The following is a 21,989-nucleotide window of genomic DNA, read 5'->3' as shown; positions in this document are numbered from 1 at the left end:
CATCCGGGGCCTGGATACTCTTAAATTTCCAGCGCTATAGATTTCGGGATCTAGCGCTGCGTGCGGCCGGATTGGCGCGGAGGAATCTGGGGAACTTGGGGGTTTCGGGTGACGCGGTGTGGTCACTTGAATAGCCTAGGGATCTTCTTCAGGCCTTTGGAGATCTGGGAACTGTGACACCTAGGGTACAATGTTGGCATACTTGGAGATCTTGGTCTTTGAAGATCTAGGAACTTAAAGACCTACACATTTAGAGTATTCAATATCTTAGATATTTATTTAAGAGATTTAGAAGATCTAGGGAGTTAGACACTTAGAAATTTAAGCTCCCATAAGTATAGAGACTAACACAGGACTTCATATGTCAAGGAATTACTAAACCGGGAAATTCAGGGACTTTAAAGAACTTAAACATTTGGTGATTTAGGGTATTCAATATCTTAGATATCTATTTTAGAGACATAAAAGACCTAGAGTGTTAGAAACCTAGAAATGTAAAGTTCTACAAGTATAGAGACCAAGACAGAACTTCATAAATTTTGGAATTAGCAGACTTGGAAATTTAGGGACTTAAAAATGTGTATCTCTAGAATTAAGAAACCCAGACATTAGGAGACACGATGACTCCAAGACCTAGAAATCTAGTCCTGCAGACCTACTATAAACCTAAGAACCCAGAAATCTCGATTTATGGAAATTTGGCTAACCAACAGTCCAAGGAGCCGAAGAACTAACACTTACAACTGACCCAGAGGCAACGATTAATTACTAGGAATTCTAGATTTCCGTGTTTCGAGCATCCGTAAATTCAAACCTATGGGGTCCCTGTGACTGCAGTAACAAGAATTCAGGTCAGACTCCCACTCGCGCACCCAATGACCAGTCGATTGCTGGACAGCAATAGAAAATTCAATCAATTAGCAGGACAACGGGTATCAATCCACTTAACTCGCATCCTATCGCGAAAATGGCATCGAACAAACGGCACTTCAATTGTGTTTCCTCTTAAGGAAACCATTGGCCCCGTTCGGGTGGGGGGGAGTTCGGTGAAATCAGTTACGATTGAAAGCGCCGCGGGAGGAACGCGTTTAATTCGCAAGATCTAGGAGCCGGGCCTCTGTAAGGCGCGTAAGGAACTGGAATTAGTGGGGCGGGATGATGCTTCACTGTCTGCTCCCGTATGCAAGCGGCGCAGGGAAATTAGCGGGAAATTCTTCAGCCGTCCGGTTTAAACAAATAACGATCAAGTTTTTCCTTCGTGCTGACCACGGTTGAACGAACATCTTGTATTTTCTTGGAGAATTGAGACAAATATTCAACAAATATCTGGATAGTTAGAATCAAAACAGTTCCGGTTGCATTTGTAAGAGGCATCAGCTTATTCAAGTTAATAAATAATAAAACATACTTTGCGTAAATCATTATATTTTAATTATCTTGATTACTATTTTCTTATTTTATTCTATCTATTTTATTCTATAGTACGCGATGGACCACTTATAATCCGTAAGGAAAGGGTTCCCTAAATAACGAAATATATATTCATAAAATTTCTATTTCTTACAAGTGAATTCGAAAACGTTTAGTTCGCATAAAAATCCACGATCTAACGATCACTACTGGTATGCAAAGAAAGTATATTTCACAAAATCTTCATCGATATTTAAGAAAGGCGAACACCACCGCGTCTAATTCCCTCAACCCCACGTAACACCTGAACGTTATCGAAACAAGAATAAATAAACCACGTAAATCTGTCCGCAAAAAGATCCTCGGAGAGATTTGAATAAAAAGGCAATATATTTACGCCGGATCACCCCCATAATCCTATAAGAATTCCCCGGGTACACGAGCCGAGCCACAACGGGCTGTCAGTCTTCGTTCGGCACCGAGAAGACGCAAATTTGTCCGGTCTGCCTCGCCGCTTTATTTTTCCCAGCGCTCTCTTTATCGGGGCTGTTCGACGATAGTTCCGTAAACCACTTCCCCTGTCTAATTCTTGATTACTCGCGGGATTACCCCTTGAACAAATCCACCGTGAACGTTGGTAGCGCGACGCGCGCCGGCGCCGGGGATGATAAATCAAACGGATGTGAGATTAGGACGGGAGGGAGGGGGTTGGCCGACTACTACAAAGTAGCGCGAGACAGGTAACACGATTCCCATTGAGATTCGGAGCCGCTGGCACCGCGCCAGGCCAGCCTCTTTCCCTCTACTTTCTCTCCTAACGCCCATTTTCTCTCGTAATCTGACCATAACTTACCCTCCTCCGTCGCCTTTTTGCTCCCCCGGATTTCATTACATTTGTTGCTCGCCCGCCGTACTTGTTAGCGACTATTAAGAACGAGAGCCACGTTATGGACCGGGCTGGCTGTTCCGTACAGTTGCCGGCGGGAATTTGCATTCTGAAAAGTTCCGCTCGAGCGAGTTGGATTCGCAGTGGTGCGAGCGATATTTTCGAAAATGTTCGCGTCTGTGCACGTTGCATGACGTGATCGACTTGCGAATGTGATCCGTACGCGCGAAAATGTTGGAGTATGTCTGAAGTATGTCTGAAGTATGTCTGAAGTTAATGATAAAGTTACTAACAATTAACTTAACTCTGTTACCTTAACTCTACTTCATATTGGCTCTGTATTATATTAACTCTAAATTATATTAACACATTGCGTACGGGAGACGAGATCTCTCGTCTTTATCAATTCGAACATTGTGGCCGGGAAACGGGATATCTCGTTTTCAGGTTTTTTCGACTCAATCGACGATTTAAGGAACTAAATATAGACTTTCTTGTTATGTTGCCAGGGTAACGAAGTCTTGCGTATCCCCTTAACAAATGGTTAGCAAAAAAAAATGAATGTCAACTTTTCGAGAGCGTAAAAATGCGCCGGACGCAATGTGTTAACTCTAAACTATTAACAATATATTTCGTCAGCAAAGAATATAAGTTTTAGTCAGCAAGCATATATTCGATCAAGTGATCAAATTATCAAAATCTGTATATAAAAATTAATTAATTCAATAATTATGCCTTCGATAAGAAAGAATTACAAAAATCGAAATAATTTGAGCTAATCTGTTACACTTCCTAATATTATTCGAAAAAACCCAAGAACATTGAGAAAAGTAATTCATGCCATAAAATGACCCCTCCTCAATTTTAACTTGCCAGAAGAAAATGCTTTAATCCGATGAAAATGCCGGGGTTGCTCGAGTGGCAGTGAATGTGTTAAGTAAGAGAATAAACGTTAGTCTAGTGGCAGCACTTTTTAAATTAGGTTGCCCGAAAGGAGAGCCGGAAACGAACGGACGGCTTTCGTTGGTCGCAAGAAAGGAGGCACTTCCGTAGCGCTTGTTGTTGCCTAGCCACGGCCGTAATCGAGAAAATGGGTTAACCACGCTGCCTTTGAGAGGGGATGGGACGTCTGATCTTTCCCAATCAGAAGCCCCGCAAAAGACCATTCATAGGTTCTGTTCGACTTAAACCCCGGGAATCACGAGCCGTGTATAATCTACTTACAGCCTGTCTGAAGGCACATAATTACTACGATATCCAGCACGGGGATTTAAGCCTTTCAGCTGGAACGAAATTACAAGAACGTGATAGGATCGATGTATAAACATTTACGTTGCAATTTATTTCGAATGCGACAGTTCTTGAGATCTCAACCATCGTTCATAACAGCTGTAGACAGAGCAATAACTACGCTGGGCGTGATTTTTGGGCCACTGGAGGCTTTACTGGGCGTGGCTTCGACAATAGGCGTGGTATATTGCCAACAAAAATAGTTCTATGTGTCACTTATTACGACTTGGTGTTTTTATTAGAAACTGAGCGTGGTTTTTAAGATCCAGTAGTCATAACAAGCATAGTCTATCTTCAACTAACATAGAATACAATAAATATACAAAATATAATTTTAAGCAAGACACGGTGTGCTTAAGATACATTGGGCGTGGTTTATCCCCACCGCCAGCTAAAATAGGCGTTTTTCCCGAGTACCGCGAGCATTGTGGGCGTACCTCGCCTCCACCATGGTCTCTAACAGGCGTGTCCCATCGTCTGATGCAAACGAAAGGCGTGGTCTAGTGAGAAACAGTATCGAGTAGAAGCGTTACGGTTCGCAGGCACGTGCGATAGTCGAATAGTTTGATAACAGTAAATGGAGTGAAATCAGCGGGACGGCCGGCCGTCGGAAATTGAATGAAAAATATGTTTAAATGAATTAAGAGTCGCGCGGACGTAGCGGCCACGGGGGCCGGGTTTGTTCAACATCGCTGCGGCGGGTCTCGTATTTATTCGCGGAATAATTCGTGGGAGGAAGCTCCGGGGCCGAAAGTGAATCGAGTTACGCGAGCTTAATATTTCCGGCTAGCTCGAGGCGCTCCCTTTTAATCGGGACTTTTAATTCAATCCGCTGGGCTCCCTTTTACTTTAAACTGATTAACGGTTACACTTTAAAGCGGGAATTAAAATCCGGTGCATTGTGAATGGATCAGACGCTGCAGTTTTCGAACTTCGATAATCCAGGGAAAAAGTGTTTACCGCGATACAAATTACAGGAGGGACGATCGGAAAACGCGCAGGGGGGGGGGGGGGAGACGAAATCTCCGATATCTTCAGCCGGGAATATCCTGACGGAGACTCGTCGTCGGGTTGCCGCGTAATGTAATGAACGTAAGTTGCTGCCGGAGCCGTAGAATAGACGGGCCTGCAAAGGCTCGTTTCGGAAATCCGTTTAGGCGCAATTATAGTAATTACACAGGACGCGCGGAGGTGTCCGGCCGGGGGATCGATGGACATCGAGACGGCCGCGGCGGCCGACGCTGGGGCGCTAATACCCTGAGTGCTGTTTGGCACTTTGTTTCATTAGACGGGCAACGGGGTCCCTTTGTCCCAGTTTCTTTTTGATGTGCCATTTTCTGCTCCGTTCCGTCCCATTATCCACGAACAGCGGCGGCCCGTGTTGCGTCACTTATCCGTGTGGGCGCGCGTCCACGGCTCCGGCCTCTGCCGGCAAACGGAAGCCCGGATGAACGTTAAGGTACCCTTAAAAGTGCCACGGCCGAGTCAATTATTGGACACCAGTCTCCTCGGGCCATTCCTTTCCTCTTTTGATCACCGTGCGCGCGTGACGGACGGCCCGGCTCGTTTCCAGACGATCAAGACGTTCGACACGGTGTACTTTTACAGCGATTCGGTCCCCGGTCCTTGGCCACCGCGGGCTCGCACGGTTATTTCACGGTAAATATTATCTTTCGGCAGCCGTGCTCTCTCGCGGAGATCGATATTAAACACCGCGCGTTGCTCCCGGTAGCCCCGCAATATTCTGTTTCGCGGAACAATGAGGACGAGCGTCGAAAAACAATAACGAGCAACCAGCCAGAAAACCTACGTGGAATAAAATGATTCCGCATCCGCCCGCGCCGATGCCGGTTCCATTCCGACCTATCGCCGGTCGGCGTTATTTCCGGGACGAATGCCTGTTCCCTGTACAACAACGAAAACAACGGAAGAAGGAAAAAAAAGGGGAATTGTTACGTAGGACATATCGCGCGCGCGCGCGCGCCCGTATGATTAGACGGACTCGGCACCGCGCGAGCGGAACGCCATCATCGCAGGGACACGCCCATTTTATTAAAACAATATACATTTTACACGGGCCGGAGTTCCAGCGCTCGTTACCATGATCTTCTCTAATTAAATCCAGCTAAACGTGTAACGGCTCTGTGGCCGTATTATTAAATCCCAAGTCGGGATATCATTTCCCCCGGAAAGAATATAATTATCTAGTCGGATTTTCGAAAAACTCCACCGTTGTCCGACCGACGGTTATTACCGTGGTAATTATAAAACGTCTATTGTTAGACACACTCGATCAATAATCCATGAACATTGGTTATCGCGACAGCAGTGGGTGGGGCCAGCCGGGAGCAGCCGACTGCGGCTGGTACTAACAGTGGGCGGGACCAGCTAAAAATTAACAAGTGCGCGAAACATAATATCCTACGAGTGTTTTGCAAACCAACTATTATGGTTTCTTGACATCGACGTGTTAGAAGTCGACGCGTTAGTGTTAACGGAGGGAGGAGCTAACGAAGTGGGCGGTTCTTAGAACGGGTGGGGTCGGTAGAAATTAAATCGACTAATTACCATGGTAATTGACCTGTCTTCGGCTTGTCGGGACAATAGACGGTCCAGTTTAATTCTAAGCGGTCTCGATAGTAGTGGAGCATGAACGAACGCTTCGAGAATCTAAGCAATTTAAAAATTCGAATGAAAAGTATTATCTTGAGAGCCCGAAGGAAGAAACGGGGCACTTATTCGTGAACAATCGTGCTAGTTAGCGATCGGTCGACGGTTCTCATATCGTCCTGACGTTTGGGAGACCGAAAGGCAGTCAAGGGGCCGGAGTCGTCGTCAATTCATAGGATATTCCGAGCGGAAGAGGGTGGTCGGTCCTCAGAGATTTTCCAAGGAGGAGAACAAACCTTCGAGCGAATCCAGACCGGCTGATATCGAGAGGGAAGGCCCCGGAGGCACGACCAACGGAAATACGACGGTGCCAGTGGATCTTACTCACCCTCTGGAAGCTTTATTCAACCTGGAAGACGCGACGAATGGACGCTTCTCCGAGCTGAAATGTTCCTTTACAGTAACATCCATAGGACACCGTGTTCCCCTTTCGACCCTCCCGTCCGTCCCTTTTCAAGCCCGGCCAGCCGGCAACGCTGGAAGTGTCTTCTCTTTCTTCATCCTCCGTCCGAGGTCCACGGAAATATCCGCCGATTACGTTTCTCGGGACAGGGGATTCCGGGGAACACGATACGCTCTCCCGGACTCGTGACGTCTCCTTCGAAAAATTCTCCGACGGAAACAATAACATTCCGTCGGGTATAAGCGGCGGCGACGCGCGACGCTGGCAAGAGCTTTTCCTCCGTCAGATCGACGGACACCGGGCACTCCGCGCCGCGACGAGCTCGCCGCCTCGTCAAAGGAGCACCGCCGAACACCGAACGAGCCCGAAAATAATCTCGTTCGTTCGAGCAATTTCTTCCGCGGGGATCAGAAACTTTCCACTTATTCCGTTCCCGCCCCCCGCCGCCCACCCTGCCTGCTCGCCTCCGCCCTCGAGTTTAGTAAATCCTATTTTTCAGGGTTTCCCGGGATTTCGTCGGAGTTCTTCGGAGCCGCGATTCTCGATAGGCTTCTTCCGCTCCGCGGCTCCGTTTCACCCGCGCTCAACCGGCGAAAAGGCGAGAAACACTTTCCCCTCGCCTCTGCCATCGGGAATACGCGAACGTTCTCTCGATGGCCCCCGTCGATTTCGTGCACTTTTACCTTGGAAAAAGAACAACGAGCGCTGAGAAAAATGATGAGTGAAAACTAGTGATCGGCAAGGATATTAACTCGCCGTGGACGGCGGAGGAAAAGTTTATTCCGCAGAATTTCAACTCGGTAGCTCGCCAACGACGATCGTTGCTAAGTAATTCAAATCGCGTGATTTTCTAACGGTTTTTCGCTGTCTCTGGCTTCTTAGAATTTCGGGGAAAATGTGGCACACCGTGGATCCCCAGGCGCGCGTCGGAAAAACTTGTGCAGATTTTTCGATCGCGAGCTGCGGCTACGAAAAAAGAAACACAGAAAATCGGAGAAGAGCGAATTTTTTCTAAAAGTGAAGACAGTTGCCCTCGCCATTTCAATTCTCTGATTAGATACTGTTATAAAAGGAGTTGTCGATTTTTTTCAGATTTTTCGAAGAGGTACGTCAAAGTGAAATAAAAAAAACCTAGTGTCGATTTTTGAAAGAACTGTATTTTTGCTGATTTTTTTTATTCGTTTTGCAGCGAGCGCGCGGCTCGACAGGGAGGTCTGATCAAATTCTGCAATGCGCGGGGCCTGTGATTCGAGGCGAGTCAGATTTTTTTTGACGTTTCGAGAAGCCACCGAAAACGGGCGTAGAATATGCAGAAAAACGCGCGATCTAATTTCCCTGTAACTATCTTCCCGGGCGCGCTCTACCCGGTTGAAATTTCGTACAATGGCTTTTTTTCTTGGCCGGCTCTCTCCGACGATTTAACGTCCGTTGAGAAACCACCCCCTTTTGCAAAGCCCGCCGCGATGACTGTGCTAAACGAAAAATTGAAAATACATTGTCGACGCGCGACAAAGTGTCCCGTGATGCACGGAACGGTCGCGGATTTGTTAATGTAGCGGTGAGCGAGCGAAGGGAGACGCAGGGCGCACGCGTCGCTGGGACGACGGACTGACAGACGGGGGATTCGGTAACAAAGCCGTCTCCCAGCGTTCTCAGCCTTTACTTTGAAAACGTACACGCTCCACTTTCCGACGGACCGCGGGAAAAAAAGCGCAATATCGTTAGCGGCCTCGCGGGTTTGAAATTTGAGTCGCCCTCAAACCAGCCGGTGACATTAGGTCGCGTGGAACCCGCGCAGAATCGTTAGCTTGGCTGCCAGACACTGCGAAATTTCGCTCGCAGGGTCGCAGAACCCCTTTTTCCACATTGTCTTGCCGACGACATTTTGGAACCTTTGTAATTCACTTTCAATGCTCCCGCGTCTGCCCTGAGTGTAGTGCGATGTTAAAGGGCTAAAGATATTCTGGTCTCTTTCTCTTTATCAGCAAATAATACGGAGACGCTTGCTGTATTTTCGAACGAAGAGAAATTGACGATGAGTTCGTTTTCTAGAGGGCGGAGCAAAAGTAGGCGGGGCGAATGTGGGCGGAGTTTACGGTAGTAACAGGGGATAGATTGGCGTAGGCTGCGTCTACCTAATTTAGACAAAATTAAGTAATCAATCTAGTGATCAATTCAGTTTAATCAGACAAGTGATCATAATATTATATCGATTTAGATTAATTTTAACCACTGCCTACAATGTTTTCTGGGAGGAGCTAAAAGTAGGCGGCACTAAAAGTAGATAAATCCGTCCAAGGTTTCCATTTACATTCCTTCAGTTAAGAACAAACTTTTCAATCAAGAAATATTCATCGATATCAATCGCTATCCCCTCTATATTATAAGCGGAGCCACCAATGGGCGGGCAGAGCAAGGCGTGGCACATCGAGCAGTGCAAAGTGCTGCTTTCGATGCAGCGCCGTAGTAAAATTTAGAGCAGAGGTGCAGTTATTTCGCTCTAAACGGTTTCCTAAGTGCGACGGGCAAATAAAAGCTGAACGAAGCTTGTTGATAAATAAATGTCGCAGGCCGGTGCGGCAAGGGACACGGGTTGCTAGGAAAAATCGTGGATCCGACCGCATCGGGCGACTTACGAGTCCCATTCTTTTTTCCATCTAGCCGGGGAGATGATTAACGAGGCCGAGTTCTGATGCACCCGGTGCACCGGGGCTATCGTTGCCCGGAGTGCATCATACGGCTTCCAGAACGCACAGCTGCGTCTATCGGGGAGGCCCTGCCGAAACTTCCGGCATTTTTTCCGTAATCGGTCCCTCCTATCGACGAACACGTGACGCGTGACTGACAATAACAAAATATTTCCCATGCGACGTCGCACAAATCCCGGGACGTCGCGCGCGCCCGTTGACCGACGACGAACTCCGTTTTGGGAGACGGACGCGGTGCATTTGTCCGCGAAACGACCGGCACCGGGACAAGGATCTGCGAAATATCCGGCTCGAAGCCTCTCGAATGGACGCGCGATTTTTTTGTCGACTCCCTGTCCACGTGACTCTATCTCTATCTCTCTCTCTCTCTCGCGCGCGCGCGCCGCAGCGGTCCACACGCCGACAGGTCCCGAGAGCCGGCTAATTAATATTCCTCGGAGCGCGCGGTCTCCAACCTTCCACCATATTCCTGTCAGGACTCTTTATTCCTGATGAACAACAGGTGTTTAAAATATTAATCTCGGCGGCGGCTGCGACGGACCGTCATTAATTACTACGGACCATCGGACGGAAATATCTGCTCGGAGAGACCGGCCGGTTTAAAAAGAGGAGGACACCCTCGCGAGGAATTTTTCACGAGCCCACCTCCTCGGTGATATTTTTAGAAAATGATAAATGCTCTCTTGCCTGTTTACGTATGAAATATAAAATAGCGCTCTATATTATATATAATAGCGGCGAAATATTTGAACCATTTCCTAGACCACCTGAATTTTAGTCAAAGAATTCTCTGCGACGTTTATGGGGGCCCACAATAAATCAGCGTCTCGCAGTCGAATGGACCAAGCGCCAGGATCACCGATCACAAGGTGAACGATCAGAAATTTGTAAAGCAGGTTGGGAAAATATTTGAACGGCTTGCCGAAACAATGGTACGGTCCTTCGAAAATTCGCGGCCGCGTCAAAGATGTCGCGCGGAATCGATCAGCGTAACGGGGTGATTAAAAAGCTCCGGAGAGTCAAAGGAAGTGATTTAGGGGGAAAATTCGGCCGTTTGGATTCGGTTTTATTCGCGCGAAACCATTAGACGGACAGATGAAAGCTTGACTGCCGTAACGGGGGCGGAGCGGAGGATCGATTATCCGCGGGCACAGTCGTCGCAGCGAGAGCCGGCCAATTAACGGGCGTGCAGGAAGCACGGAGGAACGACGCGACGGTGTGTGCACACGGTCGCCGGCGATCGAATCACTTTTCAGGAGGGGCCCCGGACAACGCTTTGATCGTTTGACCGGTTTTTTTCGGCGATCGCGGAAAGATCGTGTAGGTCAGAGCGCGGCGAGAGAGGTCGAGCGGCGACGGCGGCGGACCCGGCGCAGCAACGGCACAAAACAGACCGGTCCGGTTTCAATGGACAGGCAGCACTTCAGGCCGGGTCAACACATCCAGATCTCTACCCGGCAGAGCTTATTGTTCGGCCGCGGGTTTTCGTTGCCGACTGTTCATTGTCATGAAAAATGGGGGGGGGAGGGGGGAGAGAGACCGACGGGAAAAAGACGAGTCGCCCGACAACAGGCGGCCCCGCTCGGAAAATAATATGACACGTGGGGACAAAAGGAACTCGTGCTCCGATTTCAATAAAGCTAACTGCGTTATCGGCCGGCTCGGAATTATCATCGACGACGACTTTGAAATACAAATCCCCCGCTCGCTGAAATCTGTTCTGTTTTTGTCGGAAGATTTGCCGGGAATCTGGGGTACACCGGCTTCTACGAGAGTACCCTCGACGAGCAATCGCTGACGTCCCAGCTATTGTTAAATCGGAAAATGGAATCTTACGATGAGAAATTTAAAGGTCGGCGGTGCCCACGTTTACAGAAGGTGTGTTCTTTCTTTTTTGGAAAAATTGTTCGAAGTGCTGGCTGGAAAAACGGAGATCGTCACTTTTGAAGATTTTGGTAAGAGAGACGTGTGCGCAGGGTTCAAAAAATTTTTTTCTCGAAGGGAACTGTATTGGTGTTGAAGATTGAAGCCTTTTCTTTATAACGGTGTCAAAGAATTTGATGTACGATTTATTCTTGCCATTTTATCGGACTTTGAATAAGGAGTGTACCAGCAGGTATGGAATATGGCTTGGTAAGTCTTGAGTAAGAGAAGGTACATTTTTGAATTGTTGTAACTTTGTGAAAAAAAATCGTAGAGGGATGTATCTTGTCTCATTTTGAAGGGTAAAGTTTCCGGTTTAAACTTCCATTTCTATCTTTACTGAAAAAAAAATGTTGCTACAAAGAACAAACAAAATCAAAAATATCTTCATTTGAAAAAAAATGTCAAATTTCGATTTATACACCGAGTCACAAAATTTTTTTAAATAAATAATACCATTACAGTCTCGTAAAATAAAGTTTTAGCTATTCAACGAGTTGAAAACATTGGTCTATGATTTTCCGTTGCCATTTTATCGCGCTTCTACGGAACACTATACCGCCATCCTTAAAATCGCCTGAAGTATACTTCAGACATTCGAACATGTTCGACATTTCTACCTTATAAAACGATCAAAAACTAATTTATCATTACAAAGAGGAAACTTTAATCTTTAAATCAACGTCCCAGACGATCACCGAAAACATTCATCACCGGTTCTCTAAAGATATCAATTTGCAGCACTTTTAGCTGCTTCCGTTCGACCGATAATCGCAGTTAATTCTTAAACTGCTCTTACGGGCAATGTTGTCATCGATTGAGGAATTATTGAGCAAGGTCGGGAACGGAGTACCCGATCCGTAGTACGCCGATGAATTATAAAAACGTTGTTAATTTTGGTTGCTCATTGTCCGACTCACCTTCTTGGCGTCATTGTTGTTGTCGGCCGCGTGATGTGGTTGAGGACTCATTGCAGCACCATTGCTAACTGCTCCGCTCTGCGACAGAAGCTCGTCGCTACCCCTCTGTAACACAAAGAGAATCGAAAAATTAGTATTAGTATTAATTTAATTATTTGCTACGTAGCCCAATTCTATTATATACATTTGTTATTTCTTTTTTATTAAATTATTTATTTTTTATATTGAGCTCCGCGCAAGGCGGTAGAATTGTAATTTCCCCCCGGATATTCTGTTATTGATAAATAAATTTCTTAGTTCACGTTAAACAACAACAAAACGCACGCAGCTAAATTCTCCAAATTTTTACAATCAGTTAATTCCATTATAATCCTAATACTCGGCTGAGAGCCCCAAAACTTCCCCCAAGACGAGAGCAACAACAGAAAAGAGATCCCGATACGATTCATACTTGAATCCAATCCCAGCATCCGACACTCGCGAGAAACGAGGCAGAAAACTACCGGGTACGGCGGAACATGCTCTCAATTTACCCTAAGAAACCAGGACAATTTAACAGAAACATCGTAGCCCGCGGCGCCGGTTGCATATTATCTCGTCGTGTCGTTCAATTTGTCTGAACGAGGGCTCGCCCCCGTTCGACCTTTCAGCGAGGAAAATACGGGGTAGGATAATTCATAACCCCCGGCACACGGGGAAAATGGTAGCCGCGTCATCCGCCGGAGAGACAGAATGCCAGATCAAAGAGTCCCGCAGGATCATGTCCCGATCTCCTTGCGTTTACGTAAGAAAAGAAAGCCGGCCCCGGGATCACAGAAAGGAGCCAGAAGGGGATACGCGTTCTCTTTGAGGCGTGTTTACGTCGGCTCAAAATTCTGCACTAGTATTTGCCTGGCTGACTTGACGAGCGGTCGCCCTCTCCCTCCACGGAGCTATTCTTATCTCAGAGGTATTTTGAATTTATTAATTTTTAAACGCCGCGCTAAGCGGATGCCTGCTGCCCCCCCCCCCCCCACCGCCAAGCTTTAACTATCTTTGCGATGTAGATAAATGGAGGTCGGGGAGGAGGGCAAAAGGCACTTTTACCTACTCGAGAACCTGATCCAAAGCTGACTAAGAAGCTCTTGGCGAAGGGATTAAATGATGAAGGTCGAAGTTGGATTTTGTGCGTTCAGGTTGGGTCTGAAGATAGCAAGTTTGGTCCAAGGTGTTCAAACTAGGTGTAATGAACGTTTTAATAGTCTAAGGTAGGTTTTAATAGTCCCAAGTTGGTTTTAATAAACCAAGGTAGATTTTAATAGACCAGCACTAAGTTTAAGGAGAGCAGTTCATGTTTTAAGAGGTCTGAGCTAAGTCTATGGAGTCTAATCGTGGTCTAAAGAGTTTCAGCTAGATTGTAATAGTCTCAGTTTGCTTTTAATAGTCTAAGATAGTTCTATGCAGTTCAGGCTAAGTTTTAATAGTTCAAGTCAAGACTAAGGAGTCCAAGTTAGGTGTAAGGCGTTCAGTTCAAGTCTAAGGGGTCCAAATTTGGTAAAAAGAGTCTAATCTGGGTTTTAGTAGTCTAAATTAGGTCTTAGAAGTATAAAGTAAGTCTAAGGACTCCAATCCATGTCTAAGAGGTCCAAGTTAGGTCGAAGAAGTCTAAATATAATCTGAAAAGTCCCAGCTAGGCTTTAATAGTCCAGGCGAGCTCTAAAAAGTCCAAGTTTAATTTTAATGGGCTAAGCTAGATCCGAAGAGTCTTAACTAAGTCTAAAGAGTCCAAATTCCGTCAGAGAAGTCCAGTCTAGCCTCAAATAATTTAAACCACCTCTTACCAGTCCTACCTAAATCTCGGCGATTCAAACCATCTTTAAGTAATCTACACTAAGTCTAGAGAACCCAAGCATGATCTAGATGATCGAAGTCAGCCCAGATCAAATCCTAGAAGCTGATCCTGGAGCCAAGATCCCGTATCCCCAAAAGATGACCTCTTCCATTTCAACAGCTTCGCAACAAGCATCCCTCAACTGAAGTTCCTTACAAAATACTCCACCACTCGGAGAATAAAGAATAGAGGGTCTACAATAGCTTGTCAAAGAAACAGGAACTCCGTAAAAAAAAAAAAATGAAATGACATCATCGCTGAAAGCCGGGGATGGGCCAAGGTAGGGGAAAAGCCGATGTTCATATATTCCTCGGGTATACGGGAGGCTGCATCATCATCCGATGCTAACATCCGGTCAGGCCAACCTCTGGAACCCCCAAAGCTCCTGTATTATTTACTTTCCGCGAACGTATGGATTATAGACTGCCTGCTCCTTCCCTGGAGCACCGGTTCCTCCACCGACCGAGCTCTCATCTTTCAATGCTCTACACACATCCTTGGGGTGGCAGGTTTGGGAACTAGTGAAGCGTGGCTCAGTGGATAGCAGGGTGGACGGCTCGAGTTCACGGCAAATTGAAACCTGGGGGTACTTTGTCCAACTTGTTCAACCTCCAATTCGGTGATATTGACACTAATGTAAACTGCCGATGTGCGAGACGTTTGTCGACGCAAGTGCGTCAGGCTGGGTTAGAATTCACCCGTAATTAATCGAACTAGGTGCTTGGGAGAATGACTGTCCTGGGAGCGAGGAGACAATCCAATGGTCGCTGGACTTGCTGAAGTGCTTTATGAAAAGCTGATGATGTTGCAAGACACGTGACGGTCAAAATAAATTACCACATGTCAGACCCACGATCAACTGAACCAGATACTGTGAAGTCATTACTTGAAGAATGCTGAGTAAACGAAATATAGACAACCGGTAAACTTCACGAACTACATCGGAAATGTTTAAACATGCTAGACGATCGTGTTACTAGATCTCTCAAGTTTTTGATTGTAGCGTATATGATCACAGAAAGAAACGACAGCCGCGGTATAAAGAAGTGCAATAATAAAAGAATATATATTAATGCGAACCGTCGATGTTAGGAAACAATTCCACGGAAATAAATTGCCATGGGTCAGAATGGACCCGCAATCAACTGGATCAGAGTCTGGAGTCGCAAATGGCGGGTGGAACGGCGAAGGAAAACATTCGAGGACGGCTGCGCGCTTTCGAAACCGCTGAAGGTCCTCGGACCGGGCTGTCTCTCATTTTTCCGGCCCTTTCTTTGGAATCTTACGGAGCGTTTCACGTGCTCGACGACCCGCACGGAATTGTCTCACGATCGTCTGGCCAGATGTCGGGAATCCAGAGGATCACACACGAAGGGTTCACTCGGTTGACAAACCAATTTCACGTCCGAACTGCAAGGCGATCCGATGAGTTTCCCGTCTGGCCGGCCTCGCCCTAAGGGCCTCCTCCGGCCTCGCCTGCTATTTACTCAAGGATTCGCGCGACTCGCATTAATTGCAAGGTAAACACACGGAACGCTCTCGACGACAATTCGCTTGCCTGACAAGTTGCTCGGCCAGCAGCGCGCGGAGCATCGGAAGTCGTCCCGAGGACGCCCTCTCCGAAACTCCGGGACATCTTCGAGCGTGTGCTGCCGCTGTCCAGAAACTTACGAATGCCGACGAAGAATATTCAATTACAACGGTATCAGACCGAGCAGCAGGGTAGGCTTCGTGTTCTCGGGCGCACACAAGCTCGTGCCGATGATCGATTCCATGGAAATCCTGCCATCGGGGATACAAACGTGATGGATCGACTTGCTATAGTTTGACGGATATCCTATCTGGCTGGGCAGAAATACGGGACTATTTAATTTTTATTCTCAGCTTAGATTGATTTTTGTTTTATGGTGAGATTAATTTTTCTTTTATATTCGGGTTAATTTATATTCTATGCTGAGGCGCAGTCTTATTTTCGATTAAGGTTCCTTTTTATCCTCTAGTGAGAATCATTTTTATTCTATACCGAAATTAATTTTTATCCTATAGTATGACTATGGTCAACGTTATTTCATTTTTGTGTCATTGTTAAAATTAGAAGGGTAAAAACAGCCCTCAAAGTCAGAGATCAAGAACACATTCCTTGAAATAAACGAGTAATGAAATCAATAAACAACGAATAATAAAAATTACCAAAAATGATCGAATTTGTTACAATGGCTTGTATAACAACCTCATTAAAAATCCAGAGAATGAAAAATATAGAAACACAGAAATATCTCAAGAAACATGTTTTCGTGGTCAGTTTTCACAGTTCCAGCATTTGCGAATAGCCCGATAAAAAAATGCGTGTCGCACATTTTTCGAAGAACAACGTCTCGCCGAGGTTTCGATAAAGCCGGCTGTTCTATCATCCGAACGGTAACGTTGTCCCGGTTAGTTGGAGGCGACAGAGGTTCGAGCGTGGCGAAATTGAATGTTGTCAAGCAAGATTGGCGATCCGTCGCGGAATCTTTTAGAAGCCTATCGGGCTTCCAGGAGGCTGAAGGGTCCCGTTGAAATAATATTAGCTCCGGATAGCCCTTGTGATAAGACACCAGTAGCGGAGGAGGCTGCAACGCGCCGGTTATCGTCTTTCAAGATGGATGGCTTGACGATGATGGGACAGGATGCATATCGGTCCGCCGGTAAACCGACACCGGGGGGGGGGGGGGGGGGGGGGGGGAGGAGGGGGTTCGGGGTTTGAAAAAAAAGGTGCGAGGAGAACGTTCGAAAAATTTTTGAGTCGAACGAAACCATTCGATATCGTACCTATCGGGAGCAAAATATTTCGCGCTCGGTTTCGAGCCATCGACAGAACTCCGGTGGGTTGCAAGGGGGAGAAGAGGGGGGCGGCGGCGGTGGTTACACGGAAAAATCCAAATATCGGTTTTTAGTTCATTTCCGCTATTTAATTGCACGCGAAAATTCGGAAAAAAATACGGAACATCGCTGTTGCCGGGATACAGGCAGCAGAATTCTTGCCAATTTTTCGCACGAAAATTGTAGTCGTGAAAAATGAAAAACGCGAAACTCGAAACATCCGGATTTCCGTACGAAATTCGATCGCGACGACGTCCATGTTTTTTTTTTTTCTTTCCCCCCCACGCCGACGTACCTACTGCCGCAATTACCGTTCCCGGATCGTTTCAACATTTCCTGGCGAAGCCTGTCGCAGTTTAAAATAAAAAAGAAAAAAAAAACAAAGCCATTCCGGCCGGGCGATAAATCGTGGCGAGCCATCGATGAACGCTTTACGATTGACTGATCCGAAACAGCTCTCTGTGTAACCCCGCCAGCCAATCAGGGGCCCGGGAAGGCTGGAAAAGGTACCGGTTACTTTTTACGGCAAGTGGATCCGCCGTATCGCAATATACGTAGAGTCAGCAGGGATCAAAGGAGGATCATTCTTCGTTAGCCCGTGTGCAAGACGGCGCTCAAGATTCAACCCCTTCCCGCTGCACGAAAAATTTTACTGCCCCCGGAACATCAGCCGAATGTTCATTTAGTTTATACGACACTTGTATCCGGCCTTTTAATCGAATACTACCGGGTGGCAAAGGTGAAGTTGGTTCCGCGACTGTGCTGTGCGAAACAATAATATGTGCAACGTCTGAGTCAGTAATTATAATTAAATTATATAAATCGTAGAGATAGTTTGATTGTTATATTCGAAAGTAATAAAAAGGAATTTATATTTCATGAGGTAAAGTGGTTTGTAAACTGTCTTGCCTTTCAAAATTTATATACCATTATAGACATTTTTTAATAATAGACAAAGTATCATACTTCAATGATTTCAAAACTAATTTTCAAGATTTTAGTAGATTTATAACTGTAGGTGAACACTTACTGTTTATCAATTAACACCTTAACTATCGGTATATAATTGCTATTATTCATTCTACAATTTCCAGAGCCTACAATTTACAGTCAAAACTTGCTTATTAAACTGTTTAATTTATATTTACCGTCTGTCTTTACTTAAATTATTGAAACTGATCACGGCAAATCAGAGTTCCGACTAAAAAGAACGGAATAGCATTCATACTTAACAAATTAACCCTAAAAATCTCCACCACTTGTCAGACTAGTCAAAGCACGGCAAACAGTTAATACAACTATACATATAATACCTTGTAAAATACATCCATTTCCGTAAAATGATGCAACAACCTCGAAACATTAATAACTCGCGAATTCGGCGCGTATCATTTCGCGGCGCGTGCAAATGCAAACAGAATTCGCATAAATTAATCGACCAGAGAGAGCCCACGCGATCTAAACGCCACTGAAATCAGCAGCGATTCCCTGGCGGACCACCGGGGCTTTGATATTTTTTTTCTCCCAGAGGCAAAGGTTGCACACAGATTTTGCAGTATGAATCACGGCACTGTTCGTTAGCCCGTTGCCAAAGGGAACATCAACTGTTCGCTCTTGATTCCCGCGATTATTTACGCTTCGATCGGGAGAAGGGAGAACGAAAAAGCAGGCGGAGCAGCGGCGGCGGCGGCGGCAGCTCCGCCGGCTCGAAAATCCCTGAATGAACCAGCGAGCTAGATAACCGAATGAGGCCGAAAGATTTGTGTCACGCTGTCGTGATTTTCATCGAGCCCCTTCTCCATGGCAAATGGCGTGGAAAGAGGGCAGAAATTAAAGCGCTCGTTAGGGTGAAACGGTTCGACCGATCGACGACGACGACGACGACGACGACGGGGTTCGGAGCCATTCAGCCGCGAACGGCCGGCGAGCGAGATTCGATATTCGAGACACAAAGACCGAAGAAAGTGGATCGGTGTCTGCTCTTCGTGATTCCTGCTGGCCATATTAAATTGGATGAAGTGGAGAACGAGCGCCGCGGACCGCCTGTGATCACCCCGTACTATCTTCTTCTTCGGCCACGATCCATTCCGAGACAATTAATTCGATGGAACGTAGCAGAAATTCGACACACGCTGCACGATGGCATTCCGATCGCCGGAATTCAACCGCAATTTGTCGCGGGCAAACAATTTTTATTGGCCGAGATATTTGCTTAATTGTCTGACAGACGCTGCGCTGTTTTATGTATAGTTTTTTTGTAGCATTTGTATATTTTTATCCATTGTCGAAGGAGGTAGATGTTTTAATTACTATGACTTGGTACTAATTTCTGTGTCTCTATATTAAACCTTTGCACTCGAATGGTGCCTCTGAGGCATCACTAAAAAACTTACAGCAGGTTCTAAAATAATTTTCATATTATGAAAAATTAGATTTAAAAAATTATTAAAAGTATAACTGTTGTTGTATGATTTACAAGATTCAATTTCATATGTATGAAATACATTTTGTTATATGAAATGGAAATACTGTATGTCAGAAAAGTTATTGTAGAATCACAGTTCAAATGAATTCGAGTGCAAAGGGTTAAAACGTGTATAAAGAGAAAAGATTTAAATATAAATATGATATATATATTCTTTTGTTACATTTACCTGCCAACGGGTAAAATTTAGAGAAAAGTATTTTTTGAAGATATTATTAGTGCACTAAATAAGAATTCGAGTATTTGCTTCAAAATTGGTTCGAAAGTACGGAAATCGAAAATGAAACTTGTTTTATTTGAAAATTAAATTTTCATTCGTTCATTTATATTATCTTGCTAAAAGCAACGTGGATTGAATATTACGTCAACAATGGCTCTTATTTAAGAACTCAACAGAATTTGCAGCTATTTGCAAATTTGTATTGCCTTGTTAGAGCAATACGAACTTCCCAAATCACACCACGAAGAAGTTGCTACAAACAGTAACAAATTATCAAAGTAACCAATCAATACGCAATGTCTTCTTCGTTGCAATAAAAATGAAGAATCAAAATTAACGAACTGGAACTCAGACACTAAATAAATAGAATTTCCTTCTCCTATAAACTGTTTTTAGAACGAATTATTTGTCGAACAATAGACATTTCTCAGTAATGCCATGTGTTCCATGTACAGGGTGCATCAAAATTATTGTAATTTCGGGGAACGAAGGGGTTCCTGGGGCAATTTCAAGTAACCTTTTCCTTTGCGAAAATGCAATCCGCGGCTTTGTTAACGAGTTATTAATGAAAAAGCAGTAGCGAATGAGAGGCAGGCGCGCGAGAATTCAACCTGCTGCTACGCTCATTTTCTGTCCGCGCATTTTCTATCGATTTAGACCGATTCGATTTTAGATTTCGGTAGCGGGACCGCCAAGAGCCGACCATTTTAATTAGAAAATTACGACATATTTCGGCTCTCACGTGACCCCCCTCCCCCGAAAACATTGAACGCGGCGAAACATTTTGGGCGCTGCCGGCCGTTACGATTCTATGCCCATTATACGAGAAAGGCTAATACAATAATGGCCCGTGTATTCGAAAAGTCAGAGCACAATTCTCGTTCACCGCGCCATCGTCCGGGAACTATTGTTCCCTTTGCCAATCTCATTTCAAACTATGTTGCCGCAAACAACGGAGCCGCGCGGAATAAATGAAAAGTTTATTCCTGCCGGCCGCGCCCGCCCGCCACCACCCCCGCGGCCCGCGCGCCTCCGTCTAATTTTTATTCCCGCAACATCATGCCTCTATTCGACGGTTTAACATGTCGCAATAACAATGCCGCCGTTCCCAATGTACCCAATTACGCGATTCAATATTCATCCCGAAAAAAAGAACGGCGCGGCGCGGTGCGGGCGCGGTCTCCTTTGCCGGGCCGCGGTCCACGGGACGCAATTACGATTTTTATGAGATTGCAACGATGCTGCGATTTCGAAATGGAATTTTTGTAAATACGCTGCTTTGAAATCCGCGTTATTGCATCGCCGGATAATTTTGTTGAAAACCTCGCCCGGGGTACGCCCCCGCGCGCGCGAACACACACCGTGCACACGCCCACGCGCTAATCCGACTCGCGGACAGATTTCCGCGCGTTCTCGCGGACGCACTTGGGGACGAGCACACAGTGTCTACCCACGTAACCGCTGCCGGGAAAAGGGTTTGTTTCAGTTATTTTCTTTTATTTTTTTTTTTGTTCGCGTTGCAAACGGTATTTTAGTCTTCCTATATACGTGCGCGCGCGTGCGCGCGCGCGTGTGCCTCTTCGACACCCTCCCTCCCTCTCTTCCGCTGGACGAAAGAGGGAAAAAACTGACGAGCTCACTTTGAGCAGCGCGACGTGTCGTCGGTAGCTTTGTTGCTGAAACTGAATCACAGGAAAATCGGGCCGTAAATGAAGCCGGCCGCTCTCTCCGCTCTTCCTATGCTCCTCCCTCTCCTCATCTTTTATTTTAATGCCGCGCGCGGCTGGTAACGAGCGACAAAATTGCATCGGTCTACGCTGAATTTCGAATAGGCGACGCGGATATACCATAGAGCATCGAATTCGGCGACATTGTGCTTACTGTAGTGTGTCGTGCCGAGGATAATGAAACTTCGTTCAGTATAAATAACTTAATTTATTGCACTTTTCTATCCCGCACTTGTCACCGGCCGATTTAACATTGGGTGACTATTTCAAAGGAGTCGCAGTGGTAGTAACAATCTTGTGGTCGGTTGGATGTTGTGTAATATCGCAATGTCGTACTGTATGTTTCGTACTGGTAAAAGCTAAACGTAATGTCGTACTGTATGTAGTGGAAAAAGCTAAACGTAATATCGTACTGTATGTAGTGGAAAGGCTGTCGCTGCTTCGGAGTACGGTCTTTTATCGCCTCGCGAAATGCCTCGATAAGGCCCAGTTTGGGGGAAACGTCATCCCTGTTCGTTGATTGACTTGAAGGAGGAGGATCTTCTCGAGCATCCCCTCCTCGGTGGAGGACGAAAGTCCACCCTCAAGTCAATGCTGGAAAATTCCCGAAAACTGCCG

The 21,989-nt window shown here is 45.9% G+C and overlaps 1 protein-coding gene across 6 annotated transcripts in view; it reads right to left on the bottom strand.

Moving 5' to 3' along the window:
* Positions 1–21,989, bottom strand: part of Heph (polypyrimidine tract-binding protein 1 heph) — a 504,094-nt gene that overhangs the window by 149,361 nt on the left and 332,744 nt on the right. For all 6 annotated transcript variants that reach the window (XM_078187514.1, XM_078187508.1, XM_078187509.1 and 3 more), the window contains one exon: positions 12,211–12,315. In XM_078187514.1, the coding sequence (XP_078043640.1) occupies positions 12,211–12,261 (51 nt within the window). In that variant the 5' untranslated portion in view covers positions 12,262–12,315. The remainder of the gene's footprint in view (positions 1–12,210; positions 12,316–21,989) is intronic.

This window comes from Augochlora pura, chromosome 7 (assembly GCF_028453695.1).
Source record: "Augochlora pura isolate Apur16 chromosome 7, APUR_v2.2.1, whole genome shotgun sequence".
NCBI lineage: Eukaryota > Metazoa > Arthropoda > Insecta > Hymenoptera > Halictidae > Augochlora > Augochlora pura.
The sequence above is the reverse complement of the archived record's forward strand: the minus strand, read 5'-3'. Positions and strand labels throughout refer to the sequence as shown.